General features: G+C 35.7%; 1 protein-coding gene across 2 annotated transcripts in view; it reads left to right on the top strand.

The window, feature by feature from the left end:
- Positions 1 to 739: 739 nt before the first annotated feature.
- LOC114241388 (lachesin) overlaps positions 740 to 24900 on the top strand; it is a 69268-nt gene continuing 45107 nt past the window's right edge. The window contains exons 1-2 of one of the 2 annotated variants that reach the window (XM_028172209.2): positions 740 to 919; positions 16119 to 16417. In XM_028172209.2, coding sequence (XP_028028010.2) covers positions 16321 to 16417 — 97 coding nt within the window. In that variant the 5' untranslated portion in view covers positions 740 to 919; positions 16119 to 16320. The remainder of the gene's footprint in view (positions 920 to 16118; positions 16418 to 24900) is intronic. The other variant, XM_089728349.1, reaches the window with a different exon arrangement.

The raw sequence follows: 24900 nt of genomic DNA on the forward strand, positions 1-24900 counted from the left end.
TTTTCAACTGTAAAAAAGATAATAATAATAACAATTTACAACAATAACTGCTATCGCTTATATGAGGCTTACATTATGACCCAGTGCCACAATATCGTGGTATAATTTTGTCTTTTAAATTATATGTAGAAAATACAGTAGTAATTGTGGGCTCTGGTCTCCGGCTTAACTAAAGCTATGAGCCCTACGATAAATATCTGGGCAATGTATTTAAAGGGATTTAGATTTAGCTTGTACGAATCTGATGGAGGTTCAACGGGTAAAGAGATCAGACAGAATACGGGTTTTATGTTTTTCAAGTATACGGTGATTAATTGAATTTATATAATACAACAATTTTTTTTTTTACATTTTTATAGCATTATTTTATTCAGATCGTGAAAGCGAAATTTTAGCGAATTAACGACATAAAAGAAGATTCTGATCAGTTTTAAATTAAATTAGATAAAGTTTCGCTTGAAAGTTTTCAAATAACAAAACCCCGAATCAAAGCGTACGTCACGAGCAGACGGCTACTGTTGTTTCTCGTAAACACAATACGGCGTCGGTCGCCTCCGTAAAAGTTGTCCTAATCTAAACGTAGACGATCGCGATTGTCAGGAAATTCAGCGGCGATTTAAACGTATTCATAACGTTTACGTTTTGAGATTGCGCGGCCGTCAGAAGCAACAGGGCCGCTATTGGGAGTTGCGACGGGGGCATGCGCGGCTGTCGCGGGCGAGGGGGCGCGGGACGAGCCCGCCGCAGCCTCCACGCTTGTTCTTAATGAATCGCCGGTTCCCGCGGCTCGCGCTGCGCTCCGTTCCGAGCGCTCCTTTATAAAGTTAAGGAGATTTTCTCGCTGTCTCCCTCGCGCTTCTCTTGCTGCAACAAATAAACGCGCGGTTGGTCGTGGTCTACGATGTCCGTTGCACTGGAGGTAAGTGCATGCAATTGTTTCTTAATAAGTTTTCATTACTACTTTGTTTTCTTTTGGTTTTCAACATAAAAAAATTAGTTCACGAACTTTTTTCTTTTATGTAAATTAAAATACTTTTGATTTCTTTTTAGATTAGTAGTAGCACCTTTATTTGGTATAAAAAACATTAGAGAATTTTTTATACATAAATAAGTGACCGAATGGAAATAATTGTAAACTTTTAACAGCACTTCCAACTTTTAGTTGTAAACAAAAGTGTTGTAGGTACCTTGTCTGAAATAGTTTGACAAACTATTAATATTTGGTAATGTAGTATTAGTATTTGACATTTTGTTTGTTTTTTGGGATCGTTCTCAACGACATTACTTTAAAAATTCATTTAATTAAATTTTAAAGAAATTGGAAGTCCATTGTCGCATTTGAAAAATTGCATGACTAACTTTTTTATAGCAATAATATTGATGTATAATTGTTTCCGGTCTACAAGTACTTCTAGTTTTTGACTTACTACGTTAGGTATTGAACTACGCTATAGCTACTATAGTTAATTATTACATCTTATAATCTTATATCTTATTATTGTAGCTCTACGTTAGCTCTTAGCTTACGTTAGCGTTAGTTCTTATATCTTATAGTCTTATATCTTATAATTATAGTTAATAGGATATGTTGTAGCTATAGTTAATTCACAGCTTTAGAATTGAATGTTTGGTTGCCTAAGTAACGTAAGAAAAATATGTATTAATAATATTAAGTGAGCCTTGCATTAATTTTTCGACTTCATTATGTACCTAGCGCGTGTTGAGTGAATCCTACAGTAAAGTAATTACATTATTGTAAAATAAAAGGCCCCAACAAACCACAGTAATTTTATTTTTGGCGTTTTACTAGGATTGGAACTTCAGTCTTTTGTCTCCGCCTGGGTTTCGGCTTTTCCTTTATGATATCTATGGGCTCCGTTAACTACTAAATACCGGGCGAGCCCCGTGAGCTGGTTAACCATCTACGAAACCCTTCTTTTTTTAGGGATAAACCTGCCTACCCATTTTAAATTCGTAACAATCATGCATTCAAGTTTAAATGATAACATGACCGATAGTTGTAACTTGAATGCATGGGACCTCTAGTCTCAAGGTATAGCCATTCACAGCCCACTGAGTTTCTCGCCGGATCTTCTCAGTGGGTTGCGTTTCAGATGGTATATTCTGCGAAGCACTCCTCTTGCTAGGGTCAGTGTTAGTAACACCTCCGGTTTGAGCCCCGAGAACTCACCTACACGTTAGAGTAAAGCTGATAAAGCCTCTCACGGCTATCAGCATAGGAAGGAAAAGTGACGTTTATAGGTTGAAATATCGCAAAAAGTCAGATGGGTTCTGAGATCGAGATCTGATTAATCCCCTACTTATAGTTTTTATTATTCGTATTGGGTATGAGCTCTATATTCCATACCAATCCGAGGTGGCAAACCATTCGACGAGAATGAAGGAATCAATTACATGCGTCCGCGTTCTAATTGGTATCTCTACTCATATCAAGTAGTGTGACTATATCATAGTTTGGATCTTGAGACATGTAGCCATTTACTGAATTAAATATTTTTCGGGTACGTTCAAGAACAATTTCTACGATACGATAGGATCATTTAATAATAATAATATGGATAAGTTTATATATGATTACGTACTTACCTGAGAGCTGGGTGCGTGCTCATGTCGCTAACAATAAATAGACATTGCTACAAAATTGTTCTGACTTGGAACCTGTGTCTTTGGCTTCGCTAACCACATAAGAATAAATAAGAAAGAAAACTTAATACATCGACAACCAATGCCGTTTCTGCCGTGAAGCAGTAATGCGTTTCGGTTTTAAGGGTGGGGCAGCCCTTGATACTGATACCTTAGAACTCATATGTCAAGGTGGGTGGCGGCATTTACGTTGTAGATGTCTATAGGCTCCAGTAACCACATAACACCAGGCGTGCTGTCAGGTCGTCTACCCATCTAAGCAAAAAAAAATCTGAACGCATTTTGTAACATTGAACACAGCCGTGGACAGCTTTAAGCGAATGGCAACGACAATTACCTACAAATGACTAGCTTTAAATAGATATTACGGAATTGACAGCGCCAATCGTTAACTTTTACTACATCATTTAGGTACGGTCGGTCATGAAAGTGGTTGACAATTTTTACCATCCCCTCGTTATAAAGTTCAAGAGTACGATGTTAATTTCATTGTCCAGCGTAATTTAGAGGCAACAGCTGTTAAATCAGTTTCATTTGCTATTAGTGGAAATAAACGGTTATTGAGCGCCATTGTTAAGTGAATTCGTAATTAAACAGAAATAAGCACGACAGTCGAACTAAAATACTAAGTAAATTTACTTGAAGGAATTATCGTGGCTGGTTATTGTTAATTTTTGTATATTACGAGGATAATTATTTATTATTTTTCAAATTTAATGAAGACCTAGTATTTCACTACTTTACTGAAATTAACTTTAATGTCGTTTTGAGAATTAGGCCGTAAATAAAAACAAGTATATATATTGCTATATATTATTGCTAATATGGGTAAAAGAGTTCACGTCACAACTAGCGTTAAATGGTTATCGGAACCTACATCTCAACAACGTAAATGACGCCACCCAGTTTGAGATATGAATTGTAAGTCTTCGTTTTTTCGGTACATCGGCTGCCCCACCCTTCAAATAGGAATGCATTACTGCTGAATAGCAGAAATAGGCAGGGTGGTGGAGCTTACTCGTGCGGGCTTACAAGACCCCCTATTTCTAGTTTGATTTTTATTACACGATGTCACTCTTTCACAGTGGGAGTTAGTCGTGAACATTTCTTAAGTACGTCAGAAAAATTAGTACCCGCCTGCGGGATTCGAACACCGGCACAATTTACTGGTGGTAGGACCTCTTGTGAGTCCGCGCGGGTGGGTACCACCACCCTGCCTATTTCTGCTATTCAGCAGTAATGCGTTTCAGTTTGAAGGGTGGGGCAGCCGTTGTAACTGTAACTATACTTGAGACCTTAGAACTTATATCTCAAGGTGGGTGGCGCATTTACGTTGTGGATGTCTATGGGCTCCAGTAACCACTTAACACCAGGTGGGCTGTGAGATCGTCCAACCATCTAAGCAATAAAAATAAAATAAAAACGCATTGCTCGACACGAATGTAACGGGTGTATTATCTCTTAGGCTACGATGACTTCATAGGTTTTTTTGTGATATTAAAATGGAGTTGGATGATAAAGAAAGCTGAATTATGAGATAACACCCTAAGTAGTTATAGCATTTTTCGAAAAACCCTATTGTTAGGTAATATAACGTTTTTAGTTTGAGACTGAACAATAAAAGTTTTTCTATATGGTATTTTTTATAGAAAATGATCAAAGTAGGAAAGATTTTGAAGCGACCCTGTCCGAAATCAAAAGGTTCCATCGACGGGAATGCATTTAGCACGCCGAAGCATGTTGCGTGACATAAAAGATGAGATAAACTTTGTAGCTTAGTAGATACGCACTATTTTTTACTTAACCAACAATTAGATAATACAAAAAAAAAAAAGATGTGTGGTGTCGTGTCGGATAGGAAAGAAGTTCCTTATTATAAAAATATTAATTTTAAGTTCTATTCGAGGTATAAAGAATGTAAAACTGGAGGTTTCGCAACAGCCCACGGTCATTCGGTAACGTGCGAACTTATTGTGGTACACTTCATTCTCGGTTGTTTGCATAATGAGTTAGTGTATTGCGCAACCGAACGCTCTGAGATCGTGGTCAATGAATGATAAAAAAATATGTTGTTTTTTGTACGTTATTACAAAGTTAAGTCGTACACTGTGTTCATTATTATTTTGTACATTATTACAAAGTTAAATTGTACACTGTGTGCATTACTAATAAAAATCTTACGTTACGGACGTTTTTTCCTGGTTAGGGTAACCCTCTGCATCGTCCGATAAGGAACTTTGTTCCAAAAACGCCTACAACAAAATAAAATGAGAATATCATCAATGTAGTCGAAGTCAATTGATGTCACTGTTAAGGGATAGTTCGAAAAACTACAGGGCAGATCTTGATCAAATTTAAATGGGACCACATGAGAAGCACAAGCTTCCAAATAATAATAAAATGAGTTCATGTAGAAAAAAGAGAGAGGTAAAAAAAATTCGAATCGAGAACATCCTTGTTTTTTGAATTCGCTGGTAAATGGCTGGTAAAATATAAAAAAACTTCTTAGAAGGAACGCGAGGGAATTCACAGAAAAAATGTTTATAAGATATATTGTACTGTTGAGTAATATATTAATTCTGTACTTACTTCGGTTTTTGCAAATCGTAAATGATCTGATAAGCAGGATGACCGTGTTTGTGTTAAAAGCGCTACAAAAGTTTCACAGTCAGTCAGCAAGGAACAATGTGGGTACTAAATACGGCTTCAAATAAATAGGCATCAGCCAAAGTATATCACGATGCGATTCTTGAAAAGGTACTAAGGTAAAGAAACGTAAGTTTCTTAGCAAACGTTATGTTACGCTTGGTTATTAAGCTATTGCATAGCTTTTATCACGGGCCTTGAACGCTGCGACCGAGTCATGAAATTCCGTAACGAAAAAATCCTTACACCCCTCACTCCACCTACCATGTAGCTCGTGTTCAACACATGCACACGTTGCGCCTGTGTAGTGTTTGTGAATAAGCGCGTGGCGTGACGTCACACTGCATGCACATCATGAAAAGTCTGCTCATCTCTCTCTCGCGCAGTCTAGCTTATGAGTGTGAAGGAGACAGTTAAGGTTTTGCTTTTATTAATGTTTAATATAGCGTGGTCTTGTTTTATTATTGTTTTAATATTAAATTATCATTGTCTAATTATAATTGCATAAGTTGATAAAAATGCTATGCAATAGCTTTACCGCGGCAGTTCCCGAGTGCCACACGTTTTTTAAATGGTTTTTTCTAGAAAGCATGGTATGCTCGAAACGCCACAATATTTTGAAGTTCCCAAAATCTTCCGTAAGGGTAGTGAATATTCCCAATGAGAAAGTGCTTAATTTTTTTTTAACCGGTCCGTCCGGTTTTTAGCTCTGCCGAAGGGAGTTCAAAAATAGTTCTGCATTGTGTCCAAAGCGCATCCAGTTTATGAATTATTGGATAATATATTCATTCAAATAAACTATGTATTTTTATAATGTTACTTCCTCCAATTATAACTACCTACTCGTAATCATCCATAAATATTTTACTACAAAGCATAGCAAGTTGAGAAAGGCGAAATTATTACAGAAAAATTATCGAAAATTAAATTTAAATTAATAGTTGTTCAGAGCGGTCGTGCATTACGGTCATAAACGGCTTTTTCGTTAATAATTTTGGAATTCCAATAATTGCCTCGTCGGGGCTTTAATTCGTGAACTAAGGGGCGGTTTCCAATTTTTTAGGGTCGTTGACCTGAGTTTAATAAGCCTTAAATCAGTTACATAAGTTGGCTGCCGTTCTTTTTAAGCTGATTTGAAGAAAATATTTCATTATTACAGATCTTAATTTCAATCTATAATACATTACAATACTTTCCTCAGAACTCCCAATTTGTTGATATTATTATGATATTATTACAAGATAATCTGTAAACAACTTAAATCCAGACGAGCTATGAGATCGTTAACTGGCTTATGGATTGAATAAAAATATACATCAGAGATTAGTGGAGAGTGAAAAACCTTCTAGTTTTGCCCCACAACATGTGGATGTATGGTTGTCTGAGTTGTTGTGTTCCTGATCTTTATGTAAATTTTATATATTGTATGTTTACGATACTCTTGAGTCGATCTCACTTTTTTATCTCTATTGAAAGAACTTGTTTAGTAACGTCATAATAGGACGGCACGAAATGAAGTCAACGATCCCTTGTTGAGTCAGAAATGGACGCTACCTTAAAGGTTCCATGGATATATCAATTTCTTATTTGCCAATATTTTATGAATTAATATACGAATACTCAGATCGCAGATATGTTTACATAATCATAGAATTTGCGAAATATATCTAGTTTCAAGTTCATAAAATATACGAACACATTTGATATGGATTTTGATAATTTAATCCAAGAATGCCATAAAATTATTACTATTACACAGCTTGTTACTACTATCTTGTACTATACTATAATCTAGGTCATAATATTGTCAGGAGCGGCATCGACTTAGTCAAATTAGCCGAAACAGGGCACTCGTTGAGCCAAGCGCCGAGTTGCGTTTGTCAAAATCCCGCAGATGCAAATTCTAGCATCGGCGCGGTTAACTTCGAAAGGTTTTATCGAAAACCTAGCGCAATTTCCGACGGCTGCGGACTCACCCTCGGTAGCTGATTACGAAAGAGGTGTTGGATAAAATACGATTCAAACTCGGAATTTCTAATTACAGTATTTTGGGAAAATCTCTCATTTCAAGATAATTTTACGGCTGCATACCGTTGCTGTCCGAGTAGGATTCCTCACGAATTTGAAATTTCATCAGTGAATAAAACTACTGGTTAAAAGAAAAGCAATGAAATTTAATAAAACTATTGTCTTTTTAAACACAACAAACACACAAACAAACATAAAGTACTTACTGCATTTTAGCAATGTAGATTGCTGTATTTTTATCATTGGATTAGTATTCAACATGTGAAAAATCAAATATTTTTTTATTAGTACTTTGAAATGCTGTTAAGTTTGTGGCAGTGATTACTTAAATAAATAAATAAAGCGTTTCAAAATTTTTTGTTTGACTAATTTAAAGCTAACCTATAAAGATTTTATATATTACTAGCTGACCCGGCAGACTTCGTAGTGCCTCAATCGATAAATAAAAGACCTAAACTTTTGTATAAAATAAACTTAAAACAAACAAAAGGAACTTTGATATTTATCTACCTTTTAAACCTTCTCTGGACTTCCACAAATAATTAAAGACTAAAATTAGCCAAATCGGTCCAGCCGTTCTCGAGTTTTAGCGAGACTAACGAACAGCAATTCATTTTTATATATATAGATCTATATATTAATACGTGAAGCAAAAACTTTGTATCCCTTTTGACGAAAATTGCGCGGACGGAGGAGTATGAAATTTTCCACACTTATAGAGAATATAGAGAGGAATGGCACAATGCTAATATTTTTTTTCAATAATGCATAAAAGATACATTAAATCAATAAAAAAAACATTACACACACTACATACCATGTATTTTACGCACACACGCATGCATACTATTTATTGTCAAACTTTTGTTCTTGACGTCTGTTGTCAAATTGAGAATAGATTAAATATTGTTTGTCTTTGTTAATATTTTTTATAGTGTAGTCTTGGCGAAATTTGTGATTATAGAAGTATAAAATACATTCATAATAGTGTACAAACTTACAATTCCAATAAATTATAGTCGAATTTCGACTACTGCGGGACCTCTAGTTATAATAATTTTAAATATACATATATATATTTTAGTGAACATTAAAATTAAGTGAAGGAATAACAACCTCTTGTGAAGCGCACCACTACCCAAATCGATGGCCACGACCACTCTGCCGAGAGTGCAAACGACTGAAAAGAAAATTAAGTATTACAAACAATAACGGGCAAACCGAATACAAATAATTGATCTGTTCGACGCTAATCCTATTCGAACGAAGGGTTCTTGTCGAACATGATATTTTAATGAGATTTTCGAATACGAAAATTCTTGCTGAAGGGATATGTACCTACCTCGGTGGTGTACGTAAATATTTACTGATAAGTCGAATTCTTAAGCCAAGGGCATCAAATATGGTTGGTATTTTGTAATAAAAACTTTAATAAAATGTATAACGCGACGGGTATTAGCGGCGCGAAATTCCTCGCCGCGTAAATAATAACATAAAGATTTTCCAATATATGTCCCAATAGGATGTCCCCGTCGGCGGCGGCACAAGCCCGCCCCTTCTGTATATTAGATAACAACCAAACGTGTACTCGATTCCGTCCCGAACGATAAAAACAATGAAATGCTTCGAATTGATTCAATATTCTTAGAAGACGCTCAATAAAAAGTCTCCTTAGTAAATTAGATCTACAATATCTTTGAAATTCAATTTTACACGCAGATAAATTTCAATTCATTGATTCACAGCGAACAAGTTTGTTGAATCCGAATCGAGGAGATATTTTTCTGATTATAATAAAGAATTTCCTTAAACAAAAAAGTCTACTGCTGAAAAGGTACGTTATTAACGAAAAAAAAAATATGCTCAAAATAAATTCGATTTCGCGAACAAATCAGTGAACGAAAATAATATAAGGGGATTTTGACAATACGGGGTACGGTAATTTAGTCTGTTGCGTTGGGGACAGATACAGTGTCAACAGATAATAAAACGAGGTGGCCAATACCCTCCACAGACCCAATATCTCCAAGCCGTCTACATATACGAACCTATGTGGAGAGACTCGTATAAGGAGTGTGTCGCACCCGTATATGCAACAAACAGGCCGTCAAGACCTGGAATATTGGGAGCAATAGAATCAGTAAACAAGCTTCATTTGGATGGATGGTTTTCGGATGCGGTATGAAGTTCCGCTAAACCAAATTCCGTGTCCGATAATACTCAATATATTTAGTTGGAATTCATTCTATCATCGATCTACGTAATACTGCGGGAACCACTTGAACCCTTTCCGACATTCCACAAATACCAATGAGACCCGATTTCAATTAATTTATCATTTAAATAAATGTTATTATTAGTGTGATTTCCGGTTAATTTAACGTATACGTATAATTAGATTGTGTGCTCTACAATTTAGATATAGTTGAAATTGTTGAGACGCATTGGTTAGTACTATGAGGTGATTCCACTCCGTTCCCTTCGTCTATGAGGGATGGTGTTCACTGAATATAAGATGGATCCTAAACGCGTCTGCCTCCAAAGGCACTAAAAACCTACATCCGCACGGAGAGGTACGTTCTACCATTACCCGAATGGAGTTCTCGTTGGAATTAAAGGTACAATTTTGGCATAAAACCTATCAACTAAGAGATATAATGAGTTACATAAATCAGAATTGTCTACACTGACAATTTAGTTGTAGTACTTATTCGTATTTTCACAATAACATGCGCTATTTTAACTATCTTATACTTTTAAGTACAACCTTTTTAGATGGACGAGTATTGATATTTAACGACATCATTGTTTTAGATTAGATACGACGGTGGCTCACAACATAATTACGATGAATATTTCGTTCAATAGATTCATTAGCGAAAATTCTCTTTGTATGTTCATGTAGATATTTTATTTCACTCTACTAATTTATATAATATCGTAGTAATAGGGCTGGATAATAAATTTATTAATCATTGAAATCAGGGATATTACTATGTATCAAATTATTTGATTCGTATTTTTTTAGAATTTATTGAACCGCCTTCTCTTTACGAATATATTTTTTAAAAGCTCTCGGCATGTAAATTTAGATATTAAAACGGTGTTTTAACAAAGCGACAGTCACATTTACAGTGCAAAACCGCAGCAGGCGTCGGTGTTAAGAAAAGTTGCTTATTGTAGATGAACGGACTAGATCACTGTCGACCTGGTATTAAATGGCTACTTAAACTCATAAGCATCACAAGGTAATTACCGCCACTCAACTTGTCAACACTTCGACACCTAGTCTAAACCGCAGCGAAATCTGTCGGAATTTCACATAAATATGAAAATACATATCATCAGTTGCGATACTAGCGATTAAGTCTTGACACTAAGTAGCCTCCCAAATGACAATGAAAGATTTACACGGACCAAGAAAAATAAAGTCAGCCAAAATTAGAAATCTGCATAAATACTGGTATGACCGTAGTGTGAGTTCATACAGGAAGGTATCATCACGGTCCTATCTGTTACTGGTGCGAAGTGGTCATGCATTCCAGTTGACGTTGCGATGTTTATGGACATCGGTAATCACGGGCTGTGTCGTGAGCTCATTCTCCTATTCATTAACCCTACTGCTGGTCACAAACATTCCTCAAGGTTCGCTATGTTGACCGGTTCTGTTATAAGCATCAAGCGGATTTCCGTGACGTTCAATTGTAATAAGTAATAAGGATAAGGGGAAGTGTTTTTAATTTAGCTTTCAATATTTGACTTAAAAATATTGCAAGTTAAGAAATCCATCATGAGACAAAAGGTAGACGTCTCGATATATATAAAAAATGTAAAACAGCATATCGTCGTTGTCAAACCAAAATCTGCTATGTGCACTTTTTGAGAGTTTTACGTTTTGACCTTTTCGTATAGTTCACAGCCCTATCTACCGTATAAAAAAAAACTGATATGTGTCTATAGCTTTCATATTTACCTATAGCTTTCATTTGATATAGTTCTTAAAAAATCACCTTCATATAAAATTTTATACAAAAATGTTTTTACTCGTAATTCAAAATAGAGTTTTTGCACATAGCAGATTTTAGTTTAACAGCGACGATATTCTAAATGCTAACAAGGATGCGCTATGTTGTTAATGATCCATTCGTTTAAAAATATTAGCTCATATTGTCAACTTTAATCAATTTTCAACTTTAACACAATTCACTTTCGGTAGTATTCAGTTTCAGATTGAAACATAAAACAGTCCGTGGCAAATATGTTTTCTTGTTTGCGAACTTAAATTTCACAAATGGAATTGAATTTGTTCCGAGCCTAGATGACATCATGGATCAAGTGGTGATCCAATATTTGGACTGCACTTCCATGACTGACGAATTCCGAGGGATCGTGTTTTAGTTCGACAATTTCCCGATATTATTTTAGTTTACGAAGAATGTATATAGATTAATATTGGCTACTTAATTACATTTTCAAGATATTATTAGTTTTCAAAAACTATTCCACGAAACCGTAGAATGAGTAAACGACTCGTGTTTGTGTTCAAACTGGCTGACATTAACTTGGTTTCCCAGCTATTAAATTCAAATAGAAAAATATAATTTACCAGAATAAAATAAATATTTGTCGTCGATACGTTGGAACTTCTAAGAAATACTATATCCAAGAAATTTCATTACGGGCAATTTAAACATAAACATTTTCATACTTAATTCTATAGCTATGGTTGTTTTTTCTTTCGAAAGATTTTTTTATTTTCTTTATGGCTTAGATGTATAGACGAGCTCACGGCCCACCTGTTCAGTGGTTGGTAAAAGATTGATCGGTGTAAGTTATTATATGAAAATGGAAGAGGTCTAGATAATTTATCCTCAGAAGATATGTAGTGTATCCAAATCCGATCGCGTAATCTATATATATAAAAATGAAATGCTGTTCGTCAGTCTCGCTAAAACTCGAAAACGGCTGGACCGATTTGGCTAATTTTAGTCTTGAATTATTTGTGGAAGTCCAGAGTAGGTTTAAAAGATAGAAAAATATGAAAATGCTCGGAATTAAATAAAAATAACAATTTTGTTTTTCCTTTGATTTCTTTTCTTTGTTTTTTTAGTTTATTTTATACAAAAGCTTAGGTCGTTTATTTATCGATTGAGACACTACGAAGTCTGCCGGGTCAGCTAGTCTTATTAATAAATTCTATCATTGTCATTAGAGGTGTGCAACTCTAGCGGTAGGAGCAGGCATAGGGGCCCTAGTAATCACACTCGTCGAACATGTCAAAGAGCTCAACGTGAAATGTAACTCATAAATGAGCCCGGTGAGTTTTGTGACGGATTTGCGATTCGATGCATTTGCGAAGCAGCTGCCTTTGAGGTGTTAGGTCTCCTTCGAACAGCTGTTATTAAATCACACCCCTTCTAGCTGGGCCCACCTGTACTGATGAAACTGGAAATACCTCAGGGCAACCAGTAGTCACAAAATTAAGAAAAAAGTAGATAATTCATTTAGGCTTCATTTAAAAGATTAACGAATGATACTATATATCAGTATATACAAATATTATACTAATCCACATGTTCCTATAAATGTTTTCTATCGAAAGTTATTTCTGTGTGACTGAGCAAATACAATGGAACTTAGACAATTAAAGAAAATATTTCAGCTCACTGATCTTTCTGAGATTGTTCACGCTTTTAAAACCGAAGTCATTTTTGACGTGTTTTTGACAGAACAATAAGATTTCTTTACAAAGTTACAAAAAGGATTTGCTACTTAATTAAACCCTAATTTAGAAGAAGCACTGGTAACGACCGAAGTTTTTGCCCACAAAGAATGTAATGTAATAAAATGTTTTTTTATTAGTAACGTTTGTATTTTAATTCGCTTATGTTTTATAATAATATTAATATTTAATTAAATAATATTTTCAAACATACTATTCTAAATACATTCGGTGCTGTGTTTTCTTCAATTATAAAAAATACAAATTTGATTTTGTCACTTGAAATTTGGTACTGTATTTTTTTTTTTCGTCCCAAAGTGCGTCAGAAATGACGTATCGAACACAAACAGTTGAACGTCGGCCACGGATTCGCGTGTCGTGATTTATTTAATCCAAATTCTTCACTTCGTTTATTAAGCAGAGTCAAGATTAATACTGAGAGCTTAACGTAAGACATGAACCCGCCGCCTTCGACCCCCGCCCCGTTGCCGAGCACCCGCGTGACGACGACAGATAAGCTAATTACTTATTGTGATTTACCAACCGGTTCCTCTGCGAAATTTTTCATCAGATTTTAGGGAAGAATCCTGAATAATAAGCAGACGCCGTCCACCGCAATGACGGCAATTAACCGGACAATTTAACTTTTTTAATTGCGAATCGAGATTTGTAGAATGCAAAGGTCGAACGCGTTCTTCGTTATAATTTTTTTTTATTGTTGAATCATTTTATGATTTCATTTTTTTTTTATTACTTAGATGGGTGGACGAGCTCGCAGCCCACCTGGCGTTTAGTGGTTACTGGAACCCATAGACATCTACAATGTAAATGCGTCACCCACCTTGAGATATAAGTTCTAAGGTCTCAGTATAGTTACAACGGCTGCCCCGCCCTTCAAACCGAAACGCATTACTGCTTCATGGCAGAAATAGGCGGAAAGGTGGTACCTTCCTATGCGGATTCATAAGACGTCCTACCACCAGTAAAGATCCATTGCTTAGTTATAAAAGTATTATTAAAGGTAGCAATAGCAGTGCAGCTTACTTCAATAAATAATCTACTAGGTGTAGAAGCTTAAAAAAAATATAAACTTTTCATTTGAGTCCCGAGCTTCATAATCTTAGTTTTTTTCCGTTGTAGCGAACTGAACTTGCTTACGAAACTTTTCCGAACTTAAATCCTCAACAAAGAAACTCGAAACTGCGAACAAAGTTAAACAAAAGCAGAAAACCTTGTTCAGTCATATTATCGTGCACCGAGAACGAAAGCCACAATATTTATTTAGGCACGTTCAATGCCTGCATGGAGATAAGTTAGCGACTCGAGAAATACCATATTATTACGCGAAAGCGATTTCGGGTTCGCGTTATAATCGGAATTTCGAAATGAGCATAGACAATGTAAACACGACAATAGGAGCAACAGTAGGGGCTTGCTAAAACTCGTATCGGCTGCGTGCCACTCGTGCGATAACATAATGTGGCGTCTTTGTCAAATTATAAAGCAAAGGAATGTCGTAAATGGGGCTTCGGCTCAGCGATATCAAGGGTTAAGGGCGACTCGCTCCTAATATGAGGTTTGATACGATTAGCTCCGAATTCCCGACTTCAGATGGAACCTAATTATGTTTTGTGATATCGTTTACGCAGATTTCACTTTAATACATTTTTACTCAATAACAATGGCGTCTCATCGGAATATATATCTCATACACATATTACACTAGCTGTCAGTAATTTTTTCGATAATATTTCAAGCGGCAATAAATTGTTGGAAACCTTGTCCGTATCTGTCGAGCGATAGAAGGCTACAATCGATTGACAGTCGGATGACTCTGACGTTATGAAAACTCGCCAATATTAAATGTTGAACGTTTCGAAATTGGAATGGTGCTATATCTACAGAGAATAAAACAACCGCAGAGCAAACACTATTCAGTTTTATTACATAGAAAAGAGACCTCAGTAAAATTCCCGGGCGGCAATCCCGTAAATCTCTATTTGTCGCAACTAAAACAGGTCACGGCGGAAGGCTATTACGATCCCTAAATGCTGCCGAACTCCCTGTAGAACGGTCTAATCCACTCCGAACGGGCTGGTGTCAAACGCAGGCCAGGGTTGTTTGTATTGTTTATTGTCGCGGCGCTCGTTCTCACGGCAAAGACGCCGCCAATGCCGTCGTCGTCAGAGACCATGTTTCAATTGATGGAGTCGAAAACTCCCCGAGGCGAACTATTCTGTTCCTGCTCTAGAACAATACTTATACTCGTTCAATGTCTATTTGCCTTAGTTTATGACACTTATTGTCTAGAACAATCGTACCTAATTATTCGCGCAGTTCCTTTTTTTACTGGTGTACTGGTGGTTTTTTATCGCAGTTTTACTGGTGGTAGGACCTCTTATGAGTCCGCGCGGGTAGGTACCACCGCCCTGCCTATTTTTGCCGTGAAGCAGTAATGCGTTTCGGTTTGAAGGGTGGGGCGGCCGTTGGAACTATACTGAGATCTTAGAACTTATATCTCAAGGTGGGTGGCGCATTTACGTTGTAGATGTGTATGGGCTCCAGTAACCACTTAACACCAGATGGGCTGTGAGCTCGTCCACCCATCTAAGCAATAAAAGAAAGTTTTTAAATTGTTGTGCCCAAATGCAAAAGAGAGTGTGATCGTAGGTGAAAAGCGTCCCGGTAATAATAGTGTTCGTTAAGAAGTTTCCTTGACTTTATTGTCACTTTTTTGTAAGGTCGATCTCTCAACACGTTATAAAGTGCTTAGTCAGTTGAATAGTTTTTATGGAAGAGTTCGCCGTTTGAGCGCGACGAGCAAAACACCGAGAAGCTAACAGAATGAAACAAAACACTTGAAACAATATCGCGACAGAGCGGCAATCATTCCTGTTTTATCTCAGTTTGCGCACGCTGTGCCGCGGAAACTGCTCTAATAAAAAACTACCATGTGCTGCACACATCCACTCTCGTACAGCCCACTGCAGCGTTGTTAGTGCACCTTTTTTATTATTATTAAACTTCTCCTAAGCCCTCATCCGTTGGTTTGTTTCAGATTCATTGAATAGCAACATCGAAGGAAAAGCAAGAGATTATTATAATTAACAATAGCCTGTACATAAAAAAAAACCTGAAGCGCAGAGGAGGAAACAATGCTATTTAAATTTATTTAAAAGTCTTTCAAAAGAGCAAAGAGAAGAATTTTCATGAAGGCAATGTGAGACTGGGCAGCATTTATAATTGTGTCCCGTGACGTCATGCTGAGCGATATACCGAGACGCACCAAAGCCGTTTCCATGGAAACCGGCGGACTACCTCTAGTGTCAACATTTGCTTTACTCACTATTGTCGCAGGTGAGAAACATTATTTATAACGCAGTTTCCGAGTTTTCTGATTTACAGATTCAGACTTGCAGTGTTATTCCAATGATTGTATGTATTATGATGAGCTATGATCCTGCATGGGCTGATATCACAATCTTATCTGTTTCTACCTGAATTAGTTATGCTTTCGGAGTTTGTACTATTGGCATGTGTTGTACAATATAGTGAATAATTCGAACTCATATCGTTACGTTATACTCTATCCGAGTATATAAACGAAAGTTGTATTATAAATTAAGACTACCTACTTAAAACTGAATAACTACTGCGCATTATCTTTTTCATTGAAAACTCAATTCCATAAGGGCTCATTTGGAGCTTAGACTCATCTAGTTATTAATATTGAATTATGAATTTAAAAGTAGTCTTTATCTAATTGTTAACACTTAATCGTAATCTTTAACTACGGTTTAGCGCGTGTAAGTTTTGTTTTCAAAAACTTACAGAAAGGAGCTATAATATAATAAATAAAGTTTTCTGTAAGTTATTGAAAAACTGTCTCTATACGTCAACTCATATTGTTTCGAGGGATTGATATTTGTGGCAGGATATCTTCTATATTATAATACAATTTTATTTTATAAGAAATTATAATAAAAATCGTCGCTTTATATTTTATTAATTAATAACTCAATGATTACCTAAGAAAATAAAGGCGGTGAATATCTCGACTACAGTTTTAAGGAATTTTGTCTGAATAACATTTCACTCCTTCGTAGTCCTTGCATATAAGCTGCGGCATTATCTTCTAATGTTATATTATATAAGCTTAAATACAAAAAAAAAAAATTAAGCCTGAATTGTCACTTTGCCCAAAAATGCATAGAGCTCTGAGTACAGTTCACGACGCGATGTCGCGGTAAAGGCTTAGTAAATTAAAGGCAGCGGTAAGTTTTCGAACTGAAAGCCGAGTAGTAATAAGCCCTGGACGTTAATGGGGAGCTTGATGAAAAGCTTAATATCCAGCATTCCGTGCCTCTTTGAAAGCATTAATTTTCTCTTCCTGCCTCCGGACGAACTAATGCGGACACATTAAAATGTTTGCAAATGTCAGTGGCCAAACGTAAACACGACGGTTTCGCAGTATAATAATAGACTAGGGGTCCCGCAGTAGTCGAAATTCGACTATAATTAATTGGAATTGTAAGTTTGTGCACTATTATGATTGCATTTTATACTTCTATAATCACAAATTTCGCCAAGACTACACTATAAAAAATATTGACAAAGACAAACAATATTTAATCTATTCTCAATTTGATCACAGACGTCAAGAACAAAAGTTTGACAATAAATAGTATGCATGCGTGTGTGCGTCAAAGACATGGTATGTAGTGTGTGTAATGTTTTCTTTATTGATTTAATGTATCTTTTATGCATTATTTAAAAAAAAAATTAGCATTGTGCACTTCTTCTCTATATTCTCTATAAGTGTGGAAAATTTCATACTCCTCCGTCCGCGCAATTTTCGTCAAAAGGGATACAAAGTTTTTGCTTCACGTATTAATATAACTAGTCAGGTCATAAGTATTGTCACACAGTAAAAACTTTTCTTTTAGAATGCTGGCCACAAAAAAGTTTATTGAATTCGAATTTAGAATTGTTCATAAAAATAAAAACGTATACTTTTAGAATTTTACTCATTTTTAAATATGGAGTGGACGCTTAAAGAAGACCGTGTTGCAGTTATTGCGTTGCATCGTTGCGGTTACGCGCCAATTCAAATTTTTAACATACTGAAAAATTTGAATATAACCAAAAGATTCGTTTATCGTACCATCAAACGATACAATGAAGACTCTAGTGTAGATGACAGGTCAAGAAGTGGTCGCCCTCGGTCTGTTAGGACTCCAGCAGTGATAAAAGCTGTGAAAGCGCGAATTCAAAGAAATCCCAAACGTAAGCAGAAACTGTTGGCCCTTCAGATGGGGTTAAGCAGAACCACGGTAAAAAGGGTGTTAAATGAAGACTTAGGGCTTCGGGCATATCGAAGAAAAACAGGACATCGTTTGAATGCTCGTCTAATGGACCTGAGACTGAAGAGATGCCGCGCTTTGTTCAAGCGGTACGCGGGAAAAATTATCAGGAAATTCTTATTTCGGATGAAAAAAATTTTACCGTAGAAGAGAGCTACAACAAACAAAATGATAAGGTGTACGCACAAAGTAGTGAAGAAGCGAGCAACCGTATTCCGCGTGTCCAACGAGGTCATTTTCCATCCTCGCTCATGGTATGGTTGGGGGTTTCTTATTGGGGCTTAACAGAGGTACATTTTTGTGAGAAAGGTGTAAAAACGAATGCAGTTGTGTATCAAAATACAGTCCTGACGAACCTTGTGGAACCTGTTTCTCATACCATGTTCAATAACAGGCACTGGGTATTCCAACAAGATTCGGCGCCAGCTCATAGAGCGAAGAGCACACAAAACTGGCTGGCGGCGCGTGAAATCGTCTTCATCCGGAACGAAGACTGGCCCTCCTCCAGTCCAGATTTGAATCCGTTAGATTACAAGATATGCCAACATTTGAAGGAAAAGGCGTGCTCAAAGCCTCATCCCAATTTGGAGTCACTCAAGACATCCTTGATTAAGGCAGCCGCCGATATTGATATGGACCTCGTTCGTGCTGCGATAGACGACTGGCCGCGCAGATTGAAGGCCTGTATTCAAAATCACGGAGGTCATTTTGAATAAACTTTAGTGTCATAAGAATCTATGTTTTGTTAAGTTCATTTTCGTTTAAGAATGGTTACATAATGAATAAACTTGTTTCAATTATTTTACATTAAACATGTGACAGAATTTATGACCTGACTAGGTATATAGGTAGATATACATATTTTCACATTACGTAAATTTAATATTTTGGATTACGTAACTTTTCTATCGATCATTCTTTTAATTTTTAATGTGAATTATAGCCGCGATTTTAGCTGTAAACGATACGATACGATGCTGTTCGTTAGTCTCGCTCGGGAACGGCTAGACTGATTTGGCTAATTTTGGTCTTGAATTATTTGTGGAAGTCCAGAGAAGGTTTAAAATATAAAAATGCTCGGAATTACCTAAATAAAAATAATTTTGTTTTCCTTTGATGTCCCTCCCGTCGGACGGATTCCTTTTGTTTGTTTTAAGTTTATTTTATACAAAAGTTTATGTCTTATTTATCGATTGAGGCACTACGAAGTCTGCCGAGTCAGCTAGTCTAAAATAAATTACAAAGGTCGTAATCTAGAAAATAAAACATTTGAATCTGCTTAGGTTTATGCAGTGTCTATTATCTAGACATATAATACAAGCATTTATCTATTATATATTAGAGTTTAAAACGCTATGTATTGGAAGCTTAGTGTATGTCTGATTTTAAGCGAATAACATTTACATTTAAGCATTATTTTAAAATTCAAGAATAGCTTATTTTTCAAGTATTCGAGAATGTTCACATACATTTGTAGAAGGAATTCACTCAATTTGTTCTACTGACAGACCTTAATGTTTGTATCAGTCAAGCTGCATTTCCGACGTTTCGTTTTTGTATTTGCTTTCGGTTCCATGTTCAACATCTGTTAACAAAATAACCGTTCAAAAGCAGACCTTTATTAACGATTTGTAATGTACTATTGCCATAATTTCAACTGAGAGCTATTCATCTTTGATAGAGATTACTAGAGGTATTTCTTCTTAGTCGTTCGCTTTACTTGAGGATCATATCTTTTTTTGTAGTCTTCTCATTATTTTTATCCATTTACGCCTATATTTTTCATAGTAGAGAGCTTCATTGACCGGCATTTCAATAACCATTACCCAAATACTAAATAGTTCACAAATTGAAATCTTATTTAGTTAAAATACTTGTGATGCTTCAACGTGATTACATTATGCAGAATAGTTGACCTCCTATTGTTACAGTTCAACCGCAGTGTACTGAAACGGTTTGTAGTTTAAACTAACGTCGCTCCAGATTCCCTCATGTACCAGACGTAAGAACCCCACTGGATTCCGAGTTTAATTGAAAACGCTATACATCCTTTCTTTTAATTGTTTAAAAGCTCACGCGGCCTGCGTGCCGAGCGTTATAATTACGCATTCTTTTACATTCTCCCTAAATAAATAATACTAGTTGCGTTGTTCTGGGAATTTTTGATTGTTGTGAATATACTCGGATTATTTGGATCGGCTACTTGAGTTGCCAATCGGTGTAAATCAACTTGATCTATTGTATAGTTTAATTTTGTGCCACTTATAATAATAATAATAATAGTAATTTCAAAATACGGATACTGAGGCTTATTTGTTCAAATGCCGAGAAAATACCCAGGAAACCTGGATACCCAGGAAACCTGGATATTTTCACTACGCGTTTTTGTTGAAGGAAAAGAAATGAAAAGAATTGAACTGATAATGTAATTGCAACATTAACATTATCGTCTCTAGATGGACTACTGTGATTAGTTTGCCGTCGATTACTCCCTAAAAATTGTCTATTTATCTATTGCTATTATCCGTCTTAGACTTGGCCATGTTTGATCCCCAGTTTTTCTTGCCAAAATTAGAGTCCGTGACCATTCTCTTTATGAGTGTGGATTATATGAGGGTGCCTTGGAGCACATTTTCTTTGACTGCCCCAATATCGTGTCCCCTCTTTGTGATATCCTTCCAAAAGACATTCCTCGGCCTATTAATATTAATTTTCTATTAACTTTAGTATATTCTAATTATTTAAATATTTTATGTAAATTTATATCTACTAATAATATTTATTTTTAAAGTAGTTACACTAACATTATTGTTGGTGATGTTCTTAAAACCACAGGTTCGCGTATGGAAAAACTGATCAACTTTATTTGTGTTTAGATTTTTTTCTCTAAACACCTGTCATTTTTGTATATACTGTGACATTGACAAGATCAATGCCGAAGGCGAAGAAGCCAATTCTTAAAAAAAAAAACAGAAAGGCAGGAAACTTATCAGCTCATTAACGGCAATCAATAAACATGATACTATATTGATGGCATAGTCTGATACGGCAGATGGCCATAAAAATAATAGCAGTAATAGTGGCTACACAGCAATCTATTTTCTTAAGAATTGATCGATTAATATACTCTCAATTTGATACAGTTATTAATCAGCCAACTAAAATACTAAACAAAGAAGATAATATTTACTTCATCAAACTGTCTCCAAAGCCGAAATTGTAGTACTGTTAATCACCGGATTGATTGTATGGAAATTGGTGTCGGTACGCGGTGAATTCGACGCTGTTCCGTCAGAATGTAATTATAGAGCTCGATAACTGTGAAATACTCTGTGTAATTAAATCCTATAATCTCGCGACACGTACTGTGATATTAATTATACAAGTAATTTAGTGTGAAGCCTCATCGTAACGTAACAATTTATGTGTTAGTAAGATACATAATATATAGAATAGAAGAATAGAATCAATGAAACAAATTCCAACTGAAGTGTTGGGAATTCTTAAGCTAGACTAGAGAAAAGGATCCAACGTCGAGAAGCTTAGTTTTTTTTATTCTACTTCGTTTTATTCACCAGGAAACTGATATGTATTACGAATGCTCATGTCTATATATGTATTCGTATTTTCTTGATAAGTTTTAATACAAAGTTAGGGACACAATGTTTATTACAATTAAAAGGGTTTTTTTATTGCTTAGATGGGTGGATAAGCTCACAGCCCACCTGGTGTTAACTGGCTACTGGAGCCCATAGACATTTACAACGTAAATGCGCCACCCACCTTGAGATATAAGTTGTAAGGTCTCAGTATAGTTACAACGGCTGCCCCATCCTTCAAGCCGAAACGCATTACTGCTTCACGGCAGAAATAGGCGCGGTGTTGGTACCTACCCGTGCGGACTCACATGAGCTCCTACCACCAGTAATCTCAGTATCACCAGCTTCTCCTCAGATCTCAAAAATGTACTCGGAAGGATGCGACGGTCCTGGAGATATTATTTTGCCGATCTTGAGATAGGTTTTATGTTAATATACCTTAATAGTTTGGTAGTTCAAACTTATTGCGTATTTTTTTTCTTATTAGTCTAAAATGCGTTTTGTAACTTTAGGTGAGAGTATTATTTTAGGCTCAGTTTAAATTGAATACAATTATTTTATTGAGCAAGTACATGGTTGTATTGTAGAGCTTCCACGTATCGCATAGAATATTAACGTAGTTAAGACCCTTTCTATTCATTGCGTACCCATGAATACTATAGAAATGTAATAAAAAATGGCTAGAAATCATAATTACTTTAGGACAATAGTGAAAAACAACGATGATAATAACTTAGCCGGGGGCACAACGTTCGCTGTCGTTAGTGAAATTTTCAGAAAAATATCAGTTTGAAAAAAAACCTTACAAGATGATGACTATCGAAATAGTTATTCTAATTAACACATAATTCTCTTGTTCTATTTGTTATTTTAGTTATGTGTTATTTGTTCTACACACACTTATCACTTTTTATTATTATTCTCATTATCCTCTCGCAGGTCAGCTGGAAGAGATTTCTCAAAGAAATAAGCAGTGCCTTTGTACATAATTTTCCTATTACTCTGTACTGTGTCTTGTTTTCTGTGTACATAAATAAATAAATAAATAATAAATAAATAAATAATTTTCAACGAAAAAACATTTTTTTTAAAACGATCTGAGTTTATTATTTTCGCTATTTGTAAATCTTATTCAAAAAGCGTCCGAAATCCAGGTTTGTCGATATTCGATTAAAATTATTGTTCACGAAGCGACAGCTAATGAACGTGGCGTATCTGGGAGCTATTAATTTTCGTTTGACACAGACGGGCTGAGGCGCATGAAGCGGTGACACGAAAGCCCTTGCAGCCATTGTTTATTTTCGTTATTTATCCTTCAACTAAACCGGTCTTCATAAATTTGATTTTCATTTATTTACCAAGAGTGTGATATTCGAATGATTTGCTTGAAACAAAATAAAAACGATTAAATATTAAGATAGTTTCGAGTCATCTAATTTGATTAAGAAGCAATTGTGTGGCACGATGTAAAATAATGACTGTGCTAGAAACTATGATTTGCAGAAGAAATATGTAGTTACTATGGTGGTCGTGATATATTCAGGAAACAATACAACTAACTGACAACTACTTATGATCATATAGTTTGTAACTATAATTTGAGTAATTACTGGAGGCAGGACGTCTTGTGAGTTCGCACGGATAGGTACCACTATCCTGCCTATTATATCCTGCCGTGAAGCAGTAATGCGTCTCAGTTTGAAGGACGGAGCAGTCTTTTTATTATACTGAGACCTCAGAACTCATATCTCAAGGTAGGTGGAGACATTTACGTTGTAGATGTCTATTGGCTCCAGTAACTACGTAATACCAGGTTGACCGTGAGTTCGTTCATGCATCTAAGCAATAAAAAAAAACGTATGATTAAGTATTTTTTTTTTATTGAGTAATTCAAAATTGAACATATAAACCAATTGGATTACTAAATGCAAAACTTACCGTGTATTCAATAATACTCGTACAAGAATTCACTTTATTCACATTATTTATTTAATATTATTTGTTGATGATAATGAAAACAGTTGGTGAACCGCAGAACCGGCTCCGTTGCCGCAATGAGCTTAATTTGAGGCATTCATTATACCGAAGGCTTTTGTTTTATTACGTTATGAATTTTAATACATTCATTTTTCTGTGAACATTGTTTGATTGGATTGGATGTGACGTTTATCGTCAAAAGTTAGTTGCATTTTCATGAAAGTTTTCAATATCTTAGCAAACATATAAAACTGCTCAAGGTATGTTAATTTTTAAAAAGATTAATAAGCTTTGTAATGATTGTTGTGTGGTGTGGGCTACGTAACTTTTTCATTGAGTGGATCGTGTGAGGAGACTAAGGGATTCACTGGAGATGGGATTGAGTGTTCTGTGAGTAAGTATTACACTAGCATACTGTGATGCCCAATTGGTGTTTGTAGCGGTAAGGATTTATGTAAAGCAGCACGTGTAGATATCGAGATAGGTGGCAGCATTCACATTGTTATTTCTGTACGCTCCGGTTTTCCTCCAACGGAAAAAAAAATCCTTCTGATATCGCCTCTCTTCTATAATGTTATCAAAAGGATATCAGTGCTGAAGGAAAAAATATACTTGTTGACAGCAAATTAGAATAGGGATGTTTTTATAACAGTGAAAGGTTTCCGTGTCGTTGCGATCTATAGGATAAGATACGCGTAAGCATCGCGCGATGTGATTTTGTTAATTGAAATCTCGCAGGAAGTTACCAATCTTTCTAAGAAAATGAGTCTTTATGGTAAATTACGAGCAATTATTTTACTTATGTATATTCTAATCTTCAAGCGAATTGAAATCGCAGTTTATGATATATTATGAGTCATTATTTTACTTATGTACTAGTGGTAGGACCTCTTGTGAGTCC

The sequence above is a fragment of the Bombyx mandarina genome, chromosome 06 (genome assembly GCF_030267445.1).
Source record: "Bombyx mandarina strain Sakado chromosome 06, ASM3026744v2".
NCBI lineage: Eukaryota > Metazoa > Arthropoda > Insecta > Lepidoptera > Bombycidae > Bombyx > Bombyx mandarina.